A 23,111-nucleotide genomic window follows, 5' to 3' on the forward strand; every position below is an offset into this window, starting at 1 on the left:
CAGATGGTGACAATAAGCTTGTCACTATCACTAGTTTCCTAATGTGTTGGACAAATCAAAATAATTCAGAAATCCCAATGGTGAAGTGCTCAAAAACAAAAACTAATCATACACACAAGTGAAATTGACACAGTGAAGTGTTTCAAGTTTTAATTGTGCTTTGGGACAGAGATGATGATGTCAACAATCACTGAAACACATTTTAGGCTGTTGCACTTTTAGGCCAGCCATCAGATGCAAGATGGTGGTGTGGTGGCACATTTGCATCTTTTGGAAGGACAGTTTGTTTAGTTGGCACTGGGAAGGGCAAGGTTCTGCTCCTTAATCCTCTCGACCAAACCCTCCACCATCTTGAAAAGGCTGGTGAGCTGGGGCTGGAACTGAGTTTGCACGTTGGCAGCCATGGGCTTGATCTGCTCCTCGACGTTGGCGGCAATGGTCTTAACCTGCTCCTGCATCTGAGCGACCAGAGGCTCCAGCTGAGTTTTCCTGTCCGCCATGAAGGTCCTGTGGGGTAGAACATGATGAACCACCAAACAGTGTATATAAAAAAAAACAAAACAGAAAATAGACCTGCATGTTGCAGTGCTGTCTCTGAAAAACGGGTACCATTTTTATTTCTCAAGCTCGCAAAGTCAGTGATAGTCAAAGTGGATGTCTGTGCTTTGAGGAAAAGCCCCAAATAATGAGATGCATATCAGTATATACTTAACATTTTCTTACTTAAGAGTGTGAAAACTAACTGAAGCTTTCACTATGGGTGAAAATGAAAACAATTCAGTGCTAAATACTGCAAACATTTTTTTTTCTCTGTTGGTTTAAATTTTACTGTCAGGATGTAGTGAAGGATTTTGCTCCAATTCTACCCACTGCAGCTTTAAGTAGGCCTTAAAGTAGAGACACTATAAAATACTCCCATTGCAAATAAAAAATCCTGCATTCAAAATGTTCAGAATTGGCAAACAAATTGACTTAAACTATCAAAACTGAAAGTATTCATAATGTGGCCACTGCAACTATTATACTATTGTCTATTATATTATTATTATTACGGATGCATTAACTACTTCATATACTACTTGGTAGTTCAATACATGATGAATCATATTTTATACACTGAACATGTTTTGTATGTAAAATCTTTAGTAAGTGCTTTCCTTAGGAAAGTAGAAGTATAATACTTGAGTAATTGTACTAAGTTACTTTCTACCACTGCATCTACTTACATTGGCTTCACTTAAAAAACTGTGACTGAGACTCACAGCTAATGCTGAAATATTTCCACAGGTTTTTCTATGTGGATCTGTGCACGCCTTCCATAAATATAGAGGTGGTCAGCAGCAAATAGATTTTCATCATCTTGAACGTGAGTCATCATGACTAAACCTTGATTTTATGTGTGGAGGTGGAGGTGTCATGGGTTCACTGTACTCACTGAGCCTGGTTGGCCAGGTCCTCGTGGTTGCGGAGCATCTCAGTAATGTCCTGGACCATCTTGGTCTTCATCTCCTCCAAGTACTGACCGAGCCTTTCAAGATCGGACGCATCTTGTGCAAAGCTTCCTGTGGGTTTCCAAAAAAAATTCAATAATTAAGTATATATTTTCACAACTATGTGTTAAACAAAATACTTGGAGAGGTAAATGGGATACCTTGTGCCAAGGCAAGCAGGACAACGGCTGCAATCAGGGAGAATTTCATGGTTGCTGAGTTGGAGGAGGAGGAGACCTAGAAAAACAAACATTATTTAGTTATTCTATATGGTTGATGATGATATAACCTAGATGTTAACGTGTGTTTGCTCTATTGCAGTGTGTGATCACACCCACTCTGACTGAAAGCACCATCCTTGTTTTGATCATCATGCTTGCTCTTGTTGCTCAATCAGATGACTCATCGATAAAAGTTCTCACATTTCCTAGGAACGTCAGCCTGGCTTTTTGTCGTCAGGAGGTAAATATTTTGTGTTTGTCCAACCCCTCACACATTAACTTGTAAACTTTATCTGGCTTATCAGAGACATCGTGTCCACAGCTCCAGTAAAAAGCTAATAAGTGACCCTTGAGTTTTTATCTCAGTCATAAAATAAACCTCTATTTTTTATTGCTTTGATTCAAGAGCAGAAAAAACTAATTTTCAAAATGCTACACCTCAAAGATGTTTTTTTTACTACAGAAGATATTTAAAAGTGTATGAAGAGAAAGAATATATTCATGTACTAGCTTGTATTTATTAATGCATTTTTATTTTTAACCATCCACTTAAGTGCCTGGCAATTTTTTATACAACCCGTGGATGAGGGCATAGTTTTTCCTCTTTACATTTTTTTAAAAAAAATTTATAATTTACTAATATCTTACTATAATATTATAATATTAATCGTTTCCACTGGTTTAATGTATAAATAAATACATCATATATTTATTACCACTATGTCTTCTGTCTCTCTGCCGCATATTGTAACCGCCTTATGTTACTGTCTGTATGTCTGTCCATTACGTCTGTCTTCTATGTACATACAGTATGTCACTTTGTATTTTATAAAGAAAAAAGAGAAAGAAAAAAGTAAGAGAAAAATATAATAAAATAAATTGGCTTGTCAAAGGTAACCCATCACAGCAGCATGGATCACATGTAATCCATACTAGTGTCACAGTTCAGTTGAATGGCATCAGTTGTACGTTTAGATAGCAAAAGCCAGCTACTGCTGTACCACAAAATGTAAAAAAAAAATGTCCCCTCTAAAATAACACGTAAAATTACTACTTTATAATATTATGACTTTACTCTCATAATACTACAGCTTTTTTTCTCTTAAACGTATGACTCTATTATCATATTACGTCTTTTTTCTTGTAAACTTGTGACTTTATTCTCGAAATCTCAGATTAATTTTTTTTCCTCAATGTGGCCCCAATACTCTGTCTTGAGGAATAAGGACATTAAATACTATTAATAAGATCAAAAGAATAGATTGAAAGAGATTATGCCATAACTTTACATGGAAGCATAACATTGAAAATGTCCCCTCATTAAATCTCTTAGTGATAAAGAGGTACATTTTGCTTTCAATAAGTTACATTTTCAGTCTGAAGTTGAGTAACATTAAATAGTTTTACATTCAAGAAGAATTAGTGGAATCGTCTCAGTTTAAGTACATGAGAAAATAAGATAAACAGATCTGGACTCACCTGTGCCGAAGGAGAAGTTGGAGCAGATGGGGTCTTCCTGTTGGACTCTCACACTTCTTATAGTCCTGTGAGGTGATGCAGCCCTGTCGTAATGTGAATCTGATTGGACAAGAGAAAGACATAAAGCATTATGGGATGTTTGTGCCGGTATGAGGGAATCACAGCTCTGACCCTTGCTGCTCAGTCTGCCACCTGGGCAAACTAAACCAAAGTCCAACAGTCTCTCTGCTGACTATCGAACCTGAGTGTTCATCTTATCATATTGATTAAATAAAACGCTTAATCACCGGTAACCACATCACCGTTATGACCGAGAGGCCAGAACTCAGAATCAGCTTCAACAGATATGATAACACATAAGATAACTGACAGAATATCTTGTTTTATTCCTGTTTTTACTTTGCATTTCATTGTACTATTGTGGTTGTTAAATACTTAATCATTTTGTGTTCATTTTTGATTTTTTTCCCGATATATCTTTTATGTTGTAAAGCACTTTGTAACTTCTGTTTTGAAAAGTGACCTATGAGTGGTACATACTGTATGTATGACAGGCCACGTTGAGGGAAAAACAATCGGAGATTTCAAGAATGAAGTCATGATATTACGAGAAAAAAGTCTTAATTTAATGACAAGTCATACTATTTTAAGAAAAAAAAGTTGTAATATTACAAGAATAAAGTCATAACTTTACGCGAAAAAAAGTTATTTCCTCCTCCACAAAAGAGGCATTTCCCCTGTGGTCCAGGTGGTTCTTTCTTCGGAATAAACGCAGTTTCTTGCACAATCTTTTCAAGGTCCTGATGCTTATGATAATGTGGTGCTGATGTGCCAAAAGAGGAAGTATTTGTTATTTGTGAAACCTTTATTACTTCACAAGATGCTCCACGTTCCTCATTTTCACACAGGCGGCCCGCTGCTCTATTTCCCCTCTAAAATAACACGTAAAATTACTACTTTATAAACTTATGACTTTATTCTCATAATACTACGACTTTTTTTTTCGTAATATTATGATTTTATTCTTGAAATCTTAGATTAATTTGTTTTTCCTCAATGTGGCCCTAATACTCCGTCGTACCTATGCCCTATGGTTTTCAGTCATTTCCTTTTTAAAGGAGGGATGAGTCATGTAGACATGAATGATGTAGTGGAATTTTTATGGTATTTTTGTATAGCACAGATGAGTTGTTGTAATGTTGAATGTTGTGTATTTGAATAAAAGTCAGTCTACAAATCCTGTGGTATGAGGTCCAGGTTATGTACCTGCCCCGATGAAAATAAACATTAAAGATAAAAAAGATACAAATGTAAGTATGGCCATAAAATGTATGTTTTATGTAGGGCTGTCAATCGATTACAATATTTAATCGAGATTAATCGCATGATTGTTAATCGCAATTAATTGCAAATTAATCACAAATTTGTTATCTGTTCAAAATGTACCTTAAAGGAGTGAGTGGAGGGGTATTCAGTTGGTTGCAATCTGCAACCTCACCACTAGATGCTACTAAATCAACATACTGTTTCTTTAATTTAATGGACAGATAGAAATTACAGGATTGAAAACTATTCTTTCCTAAAAAAAAAAAAAAGAGTTATTTTAAAACTTTAAAAAAAAGTCTCAGTCAGCTGTCCTTTGGGGACCAGTGTATGATACTCATCCATGTGGCTGTACACCTTCTACCTTTGGTTTACATCCAACAGGGTGTTATTGCTACCAGTCTATCTTTATGGCCGCTGTAAAGTCATTAATTCTCAGCTCCGCTCCGCCCCAGTCAGTCATAAACAATTCAAGACGGGGGGAAATGGGAATACGGGGAAAATACGTGAGCAGTGGACATAAATAACACGAGCTGTTTAATAAAACTTGAACGACGTGTCTCTTTTCATCTGGTGGGAAAGCCCTGCACTGGAGTTTTAGAAGTCCGACTATAAAGCTCAGATCAAAACCAGATGTGGGAATGTCTGTTGTGTTCGTCGTGTGTAATGTGATGTTGATGTCGGTGTTTTGATGTTACTGATGCTGTTGTTTGAGTTAACCCCCCACGCTGTACCAAAAGCAAATCCCATCGTGTAGTCAGTTACAAATGATTGATTGAATGTATTCTCTCTGTCCAGAGTCTGTTCACCTCTGGCCCGGACCCCCCTGGTGGAAACAGAGAAGGTTGTTTACGTCTCTCAGACCCATCCTCTAAAAAGGGAAAAAAAAAGAGCTGGTATGCAAGGCATGCAAGGATGACACAGACCTGGGTAAACGTTGCAGCAGAAGGAGGTGGTAAGAGCAGTTTAGTAGGACAAAATGAGAAAACATAAAGCTTAGAAATGTGTGTAGTTTTGCTGAACATTAACTGGGGACCTGTATAACACAAAAGGGTATTACAAAAGACCTGGAAAGAGAGAGAAAAAAGCCCTGAATGATATTATTGGATTATTATTGTTGCAGTGATGTTTTGACTGGTCAAAGTGGAACTAACTGAAACTACTTTATATAGTGTTTGACGTTTAATTTGTAACAATGAATCCTAATTCACAAACTGATCTAATGTTATTAATATGTAAAGTAACAGACACCAACCCTGTCTCCAAGAAATTACATTTATACACATGTAGTGGAACAGAAAGGAGTAGAACAGTTGTCAAAGAAGTACTTACATCCTTTACTAAAGTAAAAGTACCAGTAAAGTAAGTAAATAAAGTTATAAAAGTGTATTCAAATGCTTCTTAAGTAAAAGTACAGAAGTTTTATAAGCAAAATGTGCTAAGTATCAAAAGTAAAAGTACTCTTTCTGCAAAAAAAAAAATAATAAAGTTCCCCTTTGACTGATACATTATTATATATTACATGATTAGATTGTTATTAATGCATCAGTGTGTAAGCAGCATTAAGTAGTTTAGTTCAGTGGTTCCCAACCGGGTCGAGGCCTCCTTCAAAGGGTCTCAAGATAACTGTGATGGATCTTAAGATGATTAATGAGGCCGGAAAGAAGAAAAAAAACATTGTGCAACACAAATTTGTCTTCACTTTTTGGCATTTGCTTATCTTTGCTTTTTCTGTGAATTATTGGAGCGTTTGACTTCTTTTGGCTTCAAACTAATTTATTTAACTGAAACCATCTGAGAGGTTTTAAGGGGAAATGTGTTTTGGGTGCAGGGACGATTCTAGGATCAGACCTTTAGGGGGGCTCAGCCCCTAATAAGAATTTGACATTGGGGGGGACAAATATTAAGCGGGGGTCTGGGGGTCCTTCCCCTAGGCAATTTTGAGCATCAAACACTTCATTTCCTGCATTCTGGTGAATTCTTATGCACTAATTTCTGCCTTTTCTGCATCAAGTTATGGTGGAAATGTCTTTATGTCTTGAGGTCAGAGGTCAAGGGACCTTTGAAAACCATCATGCCAGTTTTCCCTCGCCAAAATTTTGCCTAAATTTGGACCGTTATTTAGCCTCCTTACTGACAAGCTAACATGATAAGGTTGATACAAATGTATTCCTTGTTTTTTTTTAGTTTCATATGATGCCGGTATCTTCACTCTAGCTTTAAGACTGAACCTGCTACAGCCTCTTAAAGACAGGAATGTCGCAAATATGATTAGAAAAAAGTTATTTTTGTAAACGGTCGCTATATCCTGACAGTAGTGCATCAGACAGGTAATCTGACCAATCTGACCAATCAGAGCTGATCTGGAGTCCGCCGTCAAGCTGCTGTCTATGAGAGCCACGAGTCAATCACTTGCAAACTCTGATCAAGCGGTCAAACTAGGCAGCGCTGATCACATATGAATCAATATTCTGTTACCGCAATGCCTATTTCTCAAATCAAATTGTTTTCAGAATCATCTTGTTGTGTACTGTTTAGCTGTAAAATGAGAAAGTTTGTGACCCGGCAGCCATGTTGAGAACAGTTCTTGGAAATACCAAGCACCGCCCACCAGCCGGAGCACAGCCAATAGGAACGCTCTCTCTCTGAAATGACCTGTGATTGGCCAAAGTCTCCTTAAATTTTTTAGAGCCTGGAAACAGAGCCATGAGGAGGTGCAGAAGTCTAGTTTTCTCTTGAATTACAATATGCTGAAAGGTTATTATGGAATTTTTGCCCAATGATGCCAAAAATATACTGCCTACTGCCACTTTAATCTGGATAGTAACTGCCAGGTAAATGTAGCCAAGTAAAAAGAACAATACATGACTCTGAAATGTAGTGGAGTAGAAGTAAAAAATGGAAAATCTCAAAACTGTTTTTAAGTAACCTAAATGTAGCCTTCTTTCCACCACTGGATTTTGTCATAAATCAGACATTTGCAATTTGCTTTTGACAGGTCATCTTATTGCAATGAACACAACATGTTTAGGCTGGCTTTTAGTTATAATGATAGTAATTTGATCAACAGTGAGAGGAAGAAAAGATGACAAGAAGAAGGGAAAAAAATAAATTGCCGTGCTGAGCAACACACACACACACACACACACACACACACAAACTAAGCATTAGGAAAACAACATCAGTGTCCAAATGTCACTGAGCAGCAGAGCTGATGTTATTAATGTAAATTATGTAATGAAATGAGAGCACGCCCTCCAGTGAGCCAAACACTCATTACAATTCTGTGACATATTGATTTCCCTTTCCTGTTTTGTGTGCACTCAAGTAAACAATGCTAACATGTTTTCATGTTCCTCAGTCTTCTACTCAAATTTGCAGATTCAGCTTTGAAAAACAGATATTCAGATGCTCCCCAGTTCCTCCTCCACACTCATCTGGCCTCAAACCAGACCACAGAAAGAATGAAAAAGTACACAAGCTCCAGAAAGTCTTTAAAAAAAAACCAAGCTCAAGAGGAGGTCCCATTTCCTCCCCAAGTCTTTGGTGGTCCACTAACTCAAAGTTAAACTAAGTTACATCAAAGTTATATGGTCTGTTTCTAAGAAGGATCATCATTGTTTCCGCTCTCTTATCGAGTAAACTGAGTTACTCCTCTTGCAGCTTTTAATCACATGCTTGAGGCTGCAGAGCTGGAGCTGTAAAGCCACACTGTAGTTGTACTCTGTTGGAGCCAGAGAACAGCAGAGGCTCAGATTTCTTGGCTTGATTTTTTCTTTGACTTTCCACTGCTGCATTCAGGTGCTACAGAAAATGTTGTAATTATAACAACAGCATGCATATAACTGACTTTACTACATACCATAGAGAAAAAAGTGGAATTTGCTGATGCCCCAGTCACAAAAATTAGACATTTAGGAGTTTTAAGGAATTGTATCAAATCATTACACTACAGCAGCTGTTTCCTGTCTGTGACTTGAGTAAACCATTACATTGTCAGTTTCTATTAGCAATAAGTAAACAGCAACAGAATCAAAATGTCTCTGTTACAGACAGTTTAAAAGTGAGTCAGATATTAAAGGCCTGGTTTTACAAATGAGTAGCTTTAATATTCTGCTATGTAGCTTAATTTGCGTATTTATAGGTATTTACTGGCACTACATCTTCCATCACTAGCTGGTGACTTTCTAATGTTATGTCACCCTCATGTATGTAAATGCTGGTGCATAAAACACCTTTTAATGTAATTCAACCCAACATCACTAATTATGGCCTCAACAATTACCACAGAGTTGAATTAAAACTTTTCTGACATAATTTCCATAAAAACGTAACATTATAAACTCTACAAAATGCAATCACAAACTGGATTGAATTGAACAATAAAGGTGTACCTGGTAAAATAGTAAATTAGTGCCAAGGTCAAAGTCAAGGTTATACCATCATCTCTTGTAATCAAATTAATTTGGTTTATATTAGGGATGCACTGATCCGACTTTTTTAGTCCCGATTCCAATAGCGATACCTGGGCTACGGGTGTTGACCGATACTAAGTACCGATCCGATACCAGTGTTTAATCAATAAGCTGTAAGCCTCACTGTGTGGGAGTGACTGTGATCATTCTATTATGTGTAAGGCAACATCAGGTCTGACTTAAACATCGCTTTCCTAACTCTGTAAAATGATGACTTTTTTCTTGTAATATTACAACTTTTGTCTAGTAAAGTTATGACTTTATTCTCATAATATTACAACTTTTTCCTCGTAAAACTATGACTTTATTCTCGTAATATTACAACTTTTTTTCTCGTAAAGTTACGACTTTATTCTCGTAAACTTCTGACTTTTTCCACGTAATATTATGACTTTATTCTTGTAATATTACAACTTTTTCCTCGTTAAGTTATGACTTTATTCTCGTAATATTACGACTTTTTGTCTCGTAAAGTTACGACTTTATTCTCATAATATTACAACTTTTGTCTAGTAAAGTTATGACTTTATTCTCATAATATCACAACTTTTTCCTCGTAAAGTTATGACTTTATTCTCGTAATATTACGACTTTTTTTCTCGGAAAGTTACAACTTTATTCTCGTAAACTTCTGACTTTTTCCACGTAATATTATGACTTTATTCTCGTAATATTACAACTTTTTCCTCGTTAAGTTATGACTTTATTCTCGTTATATTACGACTTTTTTTCTCGTAAAGTTATGACTTTATTCTCATAATATTACAACTTTTTTCTTGTAAAGTTACGACTTTATTCTCGTAATATTACGACTTTTTTTTCTCGTAAAGTTACTATTTAATTCTCGTAATATTACGACTTTTTTTCTCGTTAAGTAATGACTTTATTCTCGTAATATTACAACTTTTTCCTCGTTAAGTTATGACTTTATTCTCGTAATATTACGACTTTTTTCTCGTAAATGTATGACTTTATTCTTGTAATATTAAGACTTTTTTTCTGGTAAAATTATGACTTTATTCTCGTAATGTTATAACTTTATTCTCATTAAATGTCATCTTTATTCTCGTAATATTATGACTTTTTTCTCGTAAATGTAAGACTTTATTCTCATAATATTATAACTTTATTCTCACTAAATGTCATCTTTATTCTCGTAATATTATGACTTTATTTTGTAAATCTCAGATGTTTTTTTCCCTCAATATGGCCCTAATACTCTACTATATATATACTATACTATATACTTAGACTATAAGCTGTGTTACCTTCATCACAATGATCAAATGTTTCTTTTTCTTTGCCTAACATGTGTCTTTTGTTAGTAAAGGTTGCTGACCCCTGGTATAGTGTGATGGTTCTTTCAGACGCTGTAGAGTACGAGGAGCCCCTGAACGCGTCCTCTGAGTGACATCCTCACAGTCTAATCCAGAGAGTGGAGGATGCTCCGCAGCTCCGAGCAGCGCTGAGATGTGTCGAATCAACCTCCTATAACTTCTTCTCTCGGCTGTGATTGACAAAAACCCCGCTAACACTTTGTTCATCCAGCCCGCAGAGACCTGAAACCCGTCGGTACAACACCTAATCCAGCCCGGGACTCTCCGCAGACGTGACGTCGGGACAATGGAATCTATCCCGGACAGTATCCGCCCTCATCGGCTGCAGCCAGGCATCGGGTTCGGTTCAGGACCGACCGGGACCGGGACGCTCCGCTCCTCGTCTCTCCGGCCCGGGGTGACGGTCCCCATCGCCATGGCTCCGCCGCCGCTGCTGTTGTCCTCCCCGGCCTCTCTGGCCGCCGCTATGTCCGGCTGCGGGCCTCCTCCGCCGCCTCCGCTGCTGCAGCTCCACAGCCTGTACGGAGGCATCGGAGCCGGGCTATCCGGGCTGGGGCCGGGGGCTGCCGGCCACTGTAACCAGGGCAACCCGGCCAACCCGGCGGTGCTGAAGGAGGCGGTGGAGGCGGTGGTCCGCAGCTTCGCCAAGCACACACAGGGCTACGGCAGAGGTAAACGTGAACTTACCGCGGTAAAGTGGAGGTCAAAGCTGTGTTTAATGTGCAGATAATGATGTTTATGTGCGTCACGTTGTTCAGGTCACACTGGAGGAGTTCTGAGGAGCAGAAGGAGACTTTTAGCTGCGCCATTTGTTTTGGAAGATTAGCAACAGAGAGAGAAAAAGCATGCTTTACATTCCTGTAAAATACATGTTTGTGTTAAATATACAAGATTCAACATTCAAGAGTTTTATTTACCATTTGCACATATTAGTACACTGGAACTCTGAGCAGTTTACACCAAGTCTACTACCACTACTACTACTACTACTAGTACTACCACTACTACTACTACTACTACTATTACTACTATTACTACTACTACTACTACTACTACTAGTACTACCACTACTACTACTACTACTACTACTACTATTACTACTATTACTACTACTACTACTACTACTACTACTACTACCACTACTACTACTACTACTACTACTACTACCACTACTACTACTACTACTACTACTACTAGTACTACTACTACTAGTACTACTACTACTACTACTACCACTACTACTACTACTACTACTACTAGTACTACTACTACTACTACTACTACTACTACTACTACCACTACTACTACTACTACTACTACTACTACTACTACCACTACTACTACTACTACTACTACTACTAGTACTACTACTACTAGTACTACTACTACTACTACTACCACTACTACTACTACTACTACTACTAGTACTACTACTACTAGTACTACTACTACTACTACTACCACTACTACTACTACTACTACTACTACTAGTACTACTACTACCACTACTACTACTACTACTACTACTACTACTACTACCACTACTACTACCACTACTACTACTACTACTACTACTAGTACTACCACTACTACTACTACTACTACTACCACTACTACCACTACTACTACTACTACTAGTACTACTACTACTACTAGTACTACTACTACTACTACTAGTACTACTACTACTACTACTAGTACTACTACTACCACTACTACTACTACTACCACTACTACTACTACTACTACTACTACTACCACTACTACTACCACTACTACTACTACTACTACTACTAGTACTACCACTACTACTACTACTACTACTACTACCACTACTACTACTACTACTAGTACTACTACTACTACTACTAGTACTACTACTACTAGTACTACTACTACTACTACCACTACTACTACTACTACTAGTACTACTACTACTACTACTAGTACTACTACTACTACTACTAGTACTACTACCACTACTACTACTACTACTACTACTACTACTACTACTACCACTACTACTACTACTACTACTACTACTACTACTACTACCACTACTACTACTACTACTACTAGTAGTACAAGAGATTATATGTTGTATAGTTATTTATGTTTTTGATTTTATGTTATTTTTTTAAGTCACTGAATGGGAGAGATTATGGAAAAAAAACTATCCTAAACTCACTACTAGTACTAGTAGTATTACTACTACTAGTACTAGTAGTACTAGTACTAGTACTACTAGTACTAGTAGACTTGGTGTAAACTGCTCAGAATTACAATGTACTTATAGGTGCAAATGGCAAATAAAACTCTTGAATCTTGTATATTTAACACAAACATGTATTTTACAGGAATGTAGCATGTTTCTTTCTCTACTACTACTAGTACTACTACTAGTACTACTACTAGTACTACTCTACGAGCCTCTACAGTTGCCCCTCGGGACAAATTAAGTGATTTGAATTGAATTGAATTGAAGTCAGCTTTGAGAAAAGAAAAAAGGTAGAAAAGGCACAAGGTAATTAAAGTACAAAATAAGTAGCAACATTCAACTCAACACAATAAATAAATAAATTAATAAAATGTAAAATACCCTCAGTGTTGTCAATAAATAAACTAAACTACCCTCTGCATAGGAAGGATACCCCCCAGAATACAAATATACAGTATATATGCTCCATGACCATGTTAAAAGAACTTGTAGCTCTCATAAAAATATTTAAAAAAGAAATACACACTTTATACTGTTTTAACCTGGTGATTTTCATCTGATGCTAAATGTCTTCCTTTGATATTTACACAGCTTTTGCAACATTTGCTTCAATCACTACATTACAGGATTAAGTACCACAGCTCTCTGGGGGGATTACATGAACCCACAATAAGCTTTTATACCTCCATTGGACACAGTACAACCCTGGTCCTGTAATGTCAAACTGAATAACAAAGGGGGGCTTTACTTGTTGTCAGTATAGCAAAAGATGTAGTGGGTAAAATTATCCACTTTTTTATTGAGCAAAATAGAGTTTTGATCCATCTTTTTTTTTTTTTTTCAATATTATATTTATTGTTTTTTTGTTCATTTTAAAAACAACAGAACAAACATTCACAAACGTCCCCAATAATAACATTCTCGGTACAAAGAAACTTAAAAAAACTAATATTAATATAAAATAAGCCAGTATAGATACAGGAAAAACACATTATATACAAAAAACTAACATCACACCTAAATCTGCTATAATGTTGGCTGTTGAAGTGTTCCTGTCTGCTGCTAATAGGATTTATTCCCAAAGATTGTCCCTCTGTGCTCCCGACTAACAGCCTCTATCCCATTTAGGCTACTTAACACCTCCAACATTGGCAGCACCATGAATACTGTCGACATTTTTGTCTTAGTGTTGCTCCAATTTTGTGATTTAAGAAAGTGTGTTAGGTAGATTATCACATTTTTACAGAAAAAATATGTCATAGTTTGGCATTTGGCGATAATTATTCCCCTTACACTATATTGTAATTTGTGTTTTCTCAATTTTTCCTGTGGTATAGCTATAAGTATGCCATTACAAGGGACTTAATTTGCAATAAAACCCAAGAGTCTTAAGACTATTAAGACAAGTGAAGTCATTCTGTCAGTAATGATTTAAAAAGGCCCATTTCCTACCATGTTTGAAATCAGTTTATTTTTACTTTTCCCTGCGATACAAGTGTCAGATATGTGCTGATTGATACCAGTGTGTTTGAGTCCGATTCAGCATTATTACTACGTGTATTCCTCCACTATCTCCCAGTATTTCCTGTCTTTCTATCTTCATTGCCCTGATCCCTTTACATGCTCAAAAATAGCTTTTATCGGGGGCTGAATCTGGTTTGTTGAGCCTATTCTGGGTGGTCCCTGATTTAAGGAAACATTTCAGTAAAGTTATTATCACTTTAACTTTGACAGCCCTGGTTTTATAATGTTTTAAACAGAGTACACAATGGATTGATGTATAGTTGTTGTGAAAGTAATACAACAGAGAGGAATTTTCAATGTTAATAGCACTTACAGTAAATTGTTGTGTTCAATAGCTAATAAGTTATTACTTTTGCAAGAGAACAGTTTATAGTGAGCACTTTACTTTTACACACAGTAAGAGCAACAACAACATTATTTGGATTGCAGTTTAGGGATTTATATATCTGATGTCAGAGTGTATTTCAGCTTGTTTACAGTACAGAGGCCTCAAAAGCTGCAGCCCTAAAACACACTGATCGGGCTCCAGGCGCCGTACGTGAACGAGAAGCAGGCTGCTTACGTTCGTATCAAACAGCGAGAGCTCAGCAGGAAAGAGCTCAGAGCTAACAGAAGTCAACCAGCCCTGAGTAATGTTGGCTGAACTCACATCTCCCTGCAGATCCAAACCCAAATAATCATCTCTGACTCGGCCGCACATTTTTTTTTTTTACTGCTTTTCTTTGTTGTTGTTGTTTTCTTTTGGAGAACAGGAATGTAACTTTCTCACACATAAAGTGTCGAGTTGAGGGAGTGTTTCTTTAAGCAGCTCCTCTGAGGTGGTGCTGAGTTTCCTCTAAGCAGCCATCTAAATGTTTTCAGGAAAAACCCTTGGCATCCTTGAGATGACCTTCCCCCACCCTTTCCATCTTTGTGATTAGAGAGGATGTTGCTGAGCTCAGTCGGGGACTAATGGCGCTTTATAGAGTGTTGATATGCCACACTGTGTGACGAGGCTTCTTTTATCTCTCCAGTAAACGTGGTGGAAGCCTTACAGGAGTTTTGGCAGATGAAGCTGACGAGAGGGGCCGACCTGCGGAACGGAGCTCTAGTTGTTTATGAAATGGTCCCATCCAGCAGCCCTCCTTACGTTTGCTACGTCAGTCTTCCCGGAGGCAGCTGCTTCGGAAGTTTCCAGGTACCGTGTCTGCATTTTCTTAGCACCAATGTAATGAGATCATCACAGAGATGGAGCTTTCTTTTGATTTAAAATTGGTGTGTTTGAGAAACCCTTCATACCGTACGATTAATGTAAGAAAAAATAGTCACTCAAGTGCCATGTTACAAGTTCATCCCAACATGCCTGTAACCACGACATACCAAATATGGATGCAAATTAAAGTCTGTGCACACAGTTTCTAACTTTACTCCCCATAAACACTGGCTGTCTTTATATTTTTGACTGCATATCTGTGCTTCTTATTGTATTCTGACCACTAATTCATGTTTTCTTCCCTGTTCGACAGTTCTGTCCCACCAAGGCAGAGGCGAGACGCAGCGCTGCCAAGATTGCCCTGATGAACTCTGTTTTCAACGAACATCCCTCTCGACGCATCACAGACGACTTCATTGAGAAGAGCGTCAACGAGGCCCTGGCGTCCTTCAATGTAAGTCATGTAGAGCTGCAATTGTTTTGATAATCAATTAATCGGTTTCTCTGATTCCAGCTTCTTAAATGTGAATATTTTCTGGTTTCTTTAATCCACTATGACAGTGAACTAAATATCTTTGAGTTGTGGACAAAACAAGACATTTGAGGACATCATCTTGGGCTTTGGGAAACACTGATCAACATTTTTCATTTTATAGATAAATGAAAAAAGAATTACTTTACTACTTTGCCATGAATTCTTCCTAAAATTTCACACTTTTACCAAGGTGGCCTCCGTGTAAAATTCATTGTAAACCACTGCACTTAATCTCTGGAGAAAGTTTCTTCAAGGACACATATGTCAGATATTATTTCAGACAACCAACATTTTCATACTGCATACATCACACATTTTAGACATCCTCTCTTCACATCCTCATTGATCTCTCATCATTATATTGACCCAAAAATCCAGTATTTGTAAAACTGTTGTTTGGTCCAACACAACACGCTGACATTAACTAGTTGTTGTTGTTGTTGTTGTTGTTTACAGGGAAACCGAGAAGAGGCCGACAATCCCAACACAGGAATCGGGGCGTTTCGCTTCATGCTTGAGTCCAACAAAGGAAAATCCATGCTGGAGTTTCAGGTGCATACAAATTCAGGAATGTCTGTGCAGCGTTACGTACCATTTTATGCTACTCAGACGCACCAGAGCAGTGTGAAAACAGCACTGGCAAGGTTTGAGCCCAGATGCTGTGTTAAAATGTGATATAGAGCTATATAGACCAGATAAATGTTTTTAAAGAGATTCCTCCAGTGAGGTAGCATACAGTAGTTTGAACACACATGTGACCTGTTTATCTTTTACTAACAGCATGGTGCTTGAAGCCAGAACATCTTAACCCTATGTCTAATTGTAAATAGGGAATCTGAAGGAAGCATGTTTGGTTTGCAATACTGAGTCGCTACATATTGAGTGCCCTGAAGCAAGTTTCATCCTAACTCCTGTTTGTGTGTCAGGAGCTGATGACTGTGTTCCAGCTGCTGCACTGGAACGGGAGTCTCAAAGCCATGAGAGAACGGCAGTGTTCCCGACAGGTACCGTCATTCAGCTCACAGATGGGTTCAATTATCCGAGTACAGTAGTGATTTTCATCACTTTTCATCAAGTTTCCTAAACATGCCAAATCTTTCCCTACAACAATGGCATGACTAGTCTAGACAGATTAAACAGTTTTGGGAGCGTTGCTGGAGAGCAGCGGTTGGAAAATAACATCAGTGCAGAAGAAGAGCATTCTAAATTATAACACAGGCTACCAAAAAGATTGATTTAAAGGACCAGTGTGTAACTTTTCAGGGGATCTATTAGTAGAAATAGAATATAATATTCATAACTATGTTTTCATTAGTGTATAATCACCTGAAACTAAGAACCGTTGTGTTTCCGTTAGCTTAGAATGAGCCCATCATATCTACATTGGGAGTGGGTCCTCTTCACAGAGTCTACCATATTGCGCCGCCATGTTTCTACAGAAGCCCAGAACGGACAAACCAAACTCTGGCTCTAGAGAGAGCCTTTGATGTTTTTACGTTACCTGAAGGTTACCGTAGTTCTCTGACACGCTTGTGAAACAGTGGTAACGTGAACCGCAGAGTTCAAAACCGTGGTACCGCCAGCTGCAGTCTGACTTCTGTTGCTTCTAAAGTAGTGTTATTGTGGTAAGGATGGCCTCTGTGTGAGGCGAACGGCGTTTTCACACTCGGTGGCTCACGTTACTGCAATCTTGGAAAGGGAGGAGTGAGCGGAGAGGTGTTCAGTTGGTTTCAATCTGCAACCACACCACTAGATGCCACCAAATCCCACATATTGTCCCTTTAAAAAAATCTGTAGTTGCATTATATTTTATCCTCTCGGCTGCACAGCTGACATGTGAAACAAGTTCAAATCATGGAAGCAGATACACAACCTTCTTAATAAGATCAGTAGGGGTGGGAGGGGAAATCAATACAGCACTGTATCATGATATTTTGGGTGACAATATAGTATCGATACATGGACATCAAGGATCGATCTTTTATTATATAAACTATAAACCTCTCAACAATCCGCCGGCCGGAGGTTGTAGTGGGCTCAGTCTTAAACCTAGAGTGATGATACTGGTATCATATGACCTAAGGAATCGATTGATATCAACCATGTCACGCTAGCTTGTCGGAAAGAACGCTAAATAACACTCCAAAGTTACGCTAAATTTTGGCGAGGAAAAACTGGCTTGGCCATTTACAAAGGGGTCCCTTGACCTCTGACCTCAAGATATGTGAATGAAAACTCTGAGATGAACAGAGTGAAAACTGTATCTTATTAGATAAAACAGATGTTGACAAACTGCATAATTTGCAGTTGAAAAAGGGTAATAAATCACAATATATCTTATCGCAATACTCAACATATCGCAAAATGTTTAAAACTGCAGTAAAATCATATTGTGAATAAGTATTGTGATAATATCGTATCGTGGGGCCTCTGGTGATTCCCACCCCTAAAGATCAGTATCTCTGCCAATACCGCATGATTTTCGCTTTATATCCTTTAGCCACGGCCAAAGATTTACTGAAGTCTCACTTATCTTTCTCTCTCTTATTCTATTTGCAGGAAGTGCTGGCTCACTACTCCCACCGGGCTCTGGATGACGACATGCGCACTCAGATGGCCGCCGACTGGGTGAACCGAGAACAGAGCGTAGCGAGCACCATCGCGCAGGAGGTGGCGTCGACGGAGCGCGAGCTGGAGGACGCCAGGCTGGCGGGCAGAGAACTGCGTTTTTACAAAGAGAAGAAAGACATCCTGATGTTAGCGGTGGGCCAACTCAATGCAGCCAACACCGCCACGCTGCCCTCGCACTAAAACCTGCCGTCCGTTGTGGAAACAAGCCTTCACGCTCCGTAGGATTCCTGGTAACAGTATTGATCACTTCATAGATATAAAGGTGCTTTGTCTGAACTTTTTAGGTTTCGTATCTTGTGTTTTGTTATGAGGACCAGGTGATCAGGCCTTGACTTACAGTATGCACATCCGTCCATAAAAACCAACACTTGCCACTATAGCCGTTACCTCTTTGTGCCTAGTGATTACAGGATAACAGTGCTTTTTAAAAAAAAATACCTGTAAACTTGCTCGGCATTCCAACTGACTGGGGTTTACATGCTTTTTCATTATTTCAAACTCGCAGTAGACCTACAGAAACACAGCCTGCCTTTCATCGGTGAATGTACGGGACATAAGTTAATATGACCCATCAAACCAAACACATTTTATCAAGGTATGGGTCATCACAGTTTCTTTCTTTCATGTTTTGGGTGTGTTTACTTGCATATAGTATTTTGAACTCTGGCAAAATGTATGGGTTTTAAAACCTCGATGACAAGTACCCTGTGTCCATTAATTAACACAATGTTTCTAAAATATCACCACAAAAACCGCAAGAGGATAAAAGATCCCAGCTAATAGAGTGGTGCAGGAATGAGTCCCAAAACCCAGAGTTAGCATTTTAGTACTTCCGGTTCCCTCGCCTGGAAGTCAATGGGTATTTTGAATGTGTTTTTAGTTGCCTGAAATAAGGTCTTTGGTTAACACAAACTGAAGAGATTTTAACGTTTTGTTCTACGATATAAAATACATCAATAGATACCCCACTTGTGAATTTTGAAGACTTTATGTGTCTTTAAAAAAGGCGGTTGCTAACAACTGGCTAAGTGAGACTACTAAACGTCATCACGTCGTCTCGTCCTGCCTTTACAGCCTCGTTGTGTATACTCGCGCTCATGCGACCGTGTTGTTGTTCGTTCATAGCATAATGTTAGCTTTTTACTTCTTGCGATTGCATTCGAGCTTCAAAAATCATAAAAGTAGAGGTCATTTGTGAAGATTGTCTGACGGAACAAAACGTGTAAGTATCATAAACGTGTGTTTGCCACAGAGTTTATTTCCTGCAATAATCCAAAACCCAAATGATAATCCCATTGGCTTTTTGTCGCGGAAACTGGTGAGATGCTAACTTCCTGTTTGGCCTCACTGCACCACCGTATAACCCGTACGCAAACTTGTTCTGCCTGTTGTAATGAGAATATAGTGTGAATATGTGGAAACTACATCCTCAAATTATACCAGAATTCAAGTAAGCATGGAAACATACTTCTTATTGGCTAATGTAATAATTTGTGGGTACTTTGCTAAAACGTCAGCAGGTGACTGATGGCTCTGACAGCAGCTCAGGTTTTTTTGAAAAAAATCAAATATTGAACCCTCACTATGTTTTCTTTTTGTTCATGAAGGCTTTTGACTATTTTAGTGTGTATGCTTGGTGACCATGACACTAGCTGAATGTATATTTTTCAGTGTGCTATCAACTAAAGGATCTGCATTTAGTCGTTTGAGTTACTCTTGTGTTATACAGGTTGTGTTTGTCTTGTGCTTCATTTAGAGGAGTTCAGAAGAGTTGTGGCATGGTAGACGGAGGCTGAGACAATCTTAGTCCTTCTGTAACTCCATGGACTAATATCATTTTAGCCTGAGTATGTTTTCGGGAAATGAAGCCCAGTCTAGTAGGGATTCATGTTGCAAATGATTTTGTGTCACACACAAAGGGCATGTCGCGTAGTAAAGTTGTTTAATTCTGAACAAACGTAGGCCCAGGTTGGGATCTCACAGAAACAAAGAATAGTGGCGATTGGGCGTAAAATGTGAAGGCCAAAAAAATGAGTTGAGGGATCTTTTGTTTTTAACAAGCTGATTCATCGCGTGTGAGTCATTGTACAAAACAGTACCAGCACTTGTGGTTTTATGTTTTTTTTGACATACTGGAAGCAGAATCTGCTTGTTAGTTGGTGTGTGTGTCCATGGGCAAAAACAAAGTATGTTACTCGCACTTATCACCTTTCAAATGTTTTTTTTTTTATGTTGAAGGAGCTGATTTCGTTTCATACTGTAAATGTTATATTTCTCTATGTATCTAAAATGTATTGAATACATTATACGGATGAAGGCGTTTCAGTGGGTAGCCTTTTAAAGACCCCATGTAATGGAAGTGAGAGGTAAATTGATAATGAATGGCTCTGTTTGGATGGAAATGCGGGCAGCGAGTTAAACAGCAGGAGGGCTCATTCTCGCCGCTAAATGCTTGATTATCAACAGCAGAAACTGATTACGCTAAATTTAGGGGAGACGGCGAATAGAAAAACAAAGAAGCAGAGTTGGAGTATGATTAAAGCTAGATCCAGTTTTATTGCTGCCTCTTCCCTGGGATCATTGTGCCTTTATGAACTTGGTAGAACGCAACAGTTCGACATGTAAAAAGTTTTCATTCAATGAGGTCTTTAAAGGATGTTCTACTTTGCTTTACAATGTTTTTTGTAACTTCATGTGAAGTTAAAATTATAGATTACATGCTATATAACTGTTACATTATTAAAGGAATAGTTTAACATTTTGGGAAATTCGCTTATTTACTTTCTGGCGGAGAGTTAGTGGAGAAGATCGATACCACTCATATCTGTCCATTCAATATAAGGCAACAGCCGGCAGGAAACAGTTGCTCACCGTTGCTTATGGTGCCTTCAAATGAGGTTGTGTTTACCATGTTCACAAGATTCGTCCATATGAGCGCCCCCCTATTGTGGTATTCATGACCTCGTGAGTGGAAAGTCTCTGAAAGCTCAGAGTTCATGAGTTGTGACGTGTTTGTTGACATTGTCAAAAATGGATGAGGCCATCGAAGTAAATGTTTCGGTGCATAATAAGTTAATCTTTTTCCACTGCCTTTGCATTCCCTTGAACGCCAAGCATATCGTTTACATGACTTCCCATGTTGTAAACACGAGATCACGAGTTTCATTTGAAGGCACCATTAATATTTACAGTACAGACATGAAAGTGGTATAAATGTTTTCAAACTATTCTTTACATTTTTGACATGATATTAGACTATGAAGGATTTATTAAATCTTACTACCTTTGGTATACATTTATAATCATTATATATTGTTTGTTTGGTACTCAGCTTGCAAAATATGTGTGCAGCACAAGCAGGAAAATGTTTCCAAGTAATTTTGTCTTCTTGGCAAAGACCCTGCAGCCCTCTTCAGTGATATACTGAAAAGTTAAGAGAGACTTTTGAACTGATACAACGAACACTTTGACCTCACAGTTCTGCAGCTCAAACCCTGTTATTATCACATTTTTTCTTTTCACTTTTGTTCACTCCTGCTCCCAGAATCTTATCTGCAGATACGTTTTCTGAATTCACCAGTGATTGTATCATCCCATGAACCAATTAACTGAGATTTGCAAAGCGGAAATTTAATTATTGAGAAAAAGTGGTTACAGGAATGAGGTTGGATATCTTGAATTGTGTTTTGTTTTCATTTTTCTTCTAATTTAGATGCTTATTATGTGTGTGATTTTTGACCACAAGCCATTAATCTCAGAGCTCTCCTCTTACAAATGCCTTTGACTTTTCTTTGTGATCATTATCAATGAAGGCTTTTTTAAACAATATATTTTTTTGCAATCCATTTTATTAAAAAAAATGGGCTTTTTATCTTTTGGCTTCGATGCATGATGTGTTGATTAAGTTTTGTTTTTATATGTTTCATATTCTATACAGTATTGTTTTATAAAAGTGTTTCTGAGGCCCCTTATTGTATGTATTTTCTATGAACATTTTGTATTCCATGTTTATACTTTTAGTAGATTTATATGATGTAATAAAATGGCTCATACAAATGTTTATTAATTGGTCATGTTACTTATTTCACTGCTTAGTACATAACTAGGACTAAGTAAGTCTAAGTATTATTTGTAATCGATTAATAGTAAGCTGTGTTTTTATGGAGGTAACTTGACATAGCTAAAAAAAAAGGAAAAATGTTAGAAATAAGGAAATATGATATTTTCAATTATTTCAGGAAATACACGTTATTTCAATATTTTATTTAATCTTTATTTAACCAGGAGTAAAAACTCATTCAGATTAAAAAGCTCTTTTCCAAGAGTGTCCTGGCCAAGATAAGCAGCAGCACAGTTACACGGTTGCAGACATAAAACAAACTGTTGAAAACGAAGACAAAGAGCAAATTACAGAATCATAAGGTATCAAAAAACATTCATCAGCATTCAAAACATCTACAACCAGATGTGCTTGCTTCCAAATCTTTTAGAAGCACTTTAAAGACACTCAATGAGACCAGCTCTCGAAGTTTCAGGTCATTTTGTAACTATATATATATATAAATATTATTTTTATTTTATGTTTTATTATTTTCAATTTCTTTAGTAGTAAAACTAGTGAGTAGTTAGAATCGTGATCTACACTCCAGACCAGTTGCTGGCAGTAATGCCGAAGAAGAAGGAGGA

General features: G+C 37.8%; 2 protein-coding genes across 2 annotated transcripts; one reads left to right on the plus strand and one right to left on the minus strand.

Moving 5' to 3' along the window:
• Nucleotides 1–119: 119 nt before the first annotated feature.
• Nucleotides 120–3,267, minus strand: LOC119503706 (type-4 ice-structuring protein LS-12-like). Its single transcript, XM_037795598.1, has 4 exons — nucleotides 3,191–3,267; nucleotides 1,652–1,727; nucleotides 1,436–1,562; nucleotides 120–507 (listed from the first exon to the last, which is right to left on the minus strand). The coding sequence occupies exons 2-4, from the start codon at nucleotides 1,698–1,700 to the stop codon at nucleotides 288–290; spliced, it is 396 nt and encodes a 131-aa protein (XP_037651526.1). The 5' UTR covers nucleotides 1,701–1,727; nucleotides 3,191–3,267; the 3' UTR covers nucleotides 120–287.
• Nucleotides 3,268–10,314: 7,047 nt separating this feature from the next.
• lix1l (limb and CNS expressed 1 like) lies at nucleotides 10,315–19,323 on the plus strand. Its single transcript, XM_037795597.1, has 6 exons — nucleotides 10,315–10,996; nucleotides 15,081–15,244; nucleotides 15,573–15,713; nucleotides 16,251–16,346; nucleotides 16,721–16,798; nucleotides 18,354–19,323. Exons 1-6 carry the CDS (start codon nucleotides 10,612–10,614, stop codon nucleotides 18,603–18,605), a joined length of 1,116 nt encoding a protein of 371 aa, XP_037651525.1. The 5' UTR covers nucleotides 10,315–10,611; the 3' UTR covers nucleotides 18,606–19,323.
• Nucleotides 19,324–23,111: the final 3,788 nt, after the last annotated feature.

This window comes from Sebastes umbrosus, chromosome 15, assembly GCF_015220745.1.
Source record: "Sebastes umbrosus isolate fSebUmb1 chromosome 15, fSebUmb1.pri, whole genome shotgun sequence".
NCBI lineage: Eukaryota > Metazoa > Chordata > Actinopteri > Perciformes > Sebastidae > Sebastes > Sebastes umbrosus.

Coding starts and splice junctions, on each gene's coding strand:
- LOC119503706 (XM_037795598.1), bottom strand. CDS start 1,700: ATGAAATTCTCCCTGATTGCAGCCGTTGTCCTGCTTGCCTTGGCACAA. Junction 1,563..1,651: donor CCTGCTTGCCTTGGCACAAG/GTATCCCATTTA, acceptor GGAAACCCACAG/GAAGCTTTGCACAAGATGCG. Junction 508..1,435: donor GACCTGGCCAACCAGGCTCA/GTGAGTACAGTG, acceptor TCTACCCCACAG/GACCTTCATGGCGGACAGGA.
- lix1l (XM_037795597.1), top strand. CDS start 10,612: ATGGAATCTATCCCGGACAGTATCCGCCCTCATCGGCTGCAGCCAGGC. Junction 15,245..15,572: donor GCTGCTTCGGAAGTTTCCAG/GTACCGTGTCTG, acceptor CCTGTTCGACAG/TTCTGTCCCACCAAGGCAGA. Junction 15,714..16,250: donor AGGCCCTGGCGTCCTTCAAT/GTAAGTCATGTA, acceptor TGTTGTTTACAG/GGAAACCGAGAAGAGGCCGA.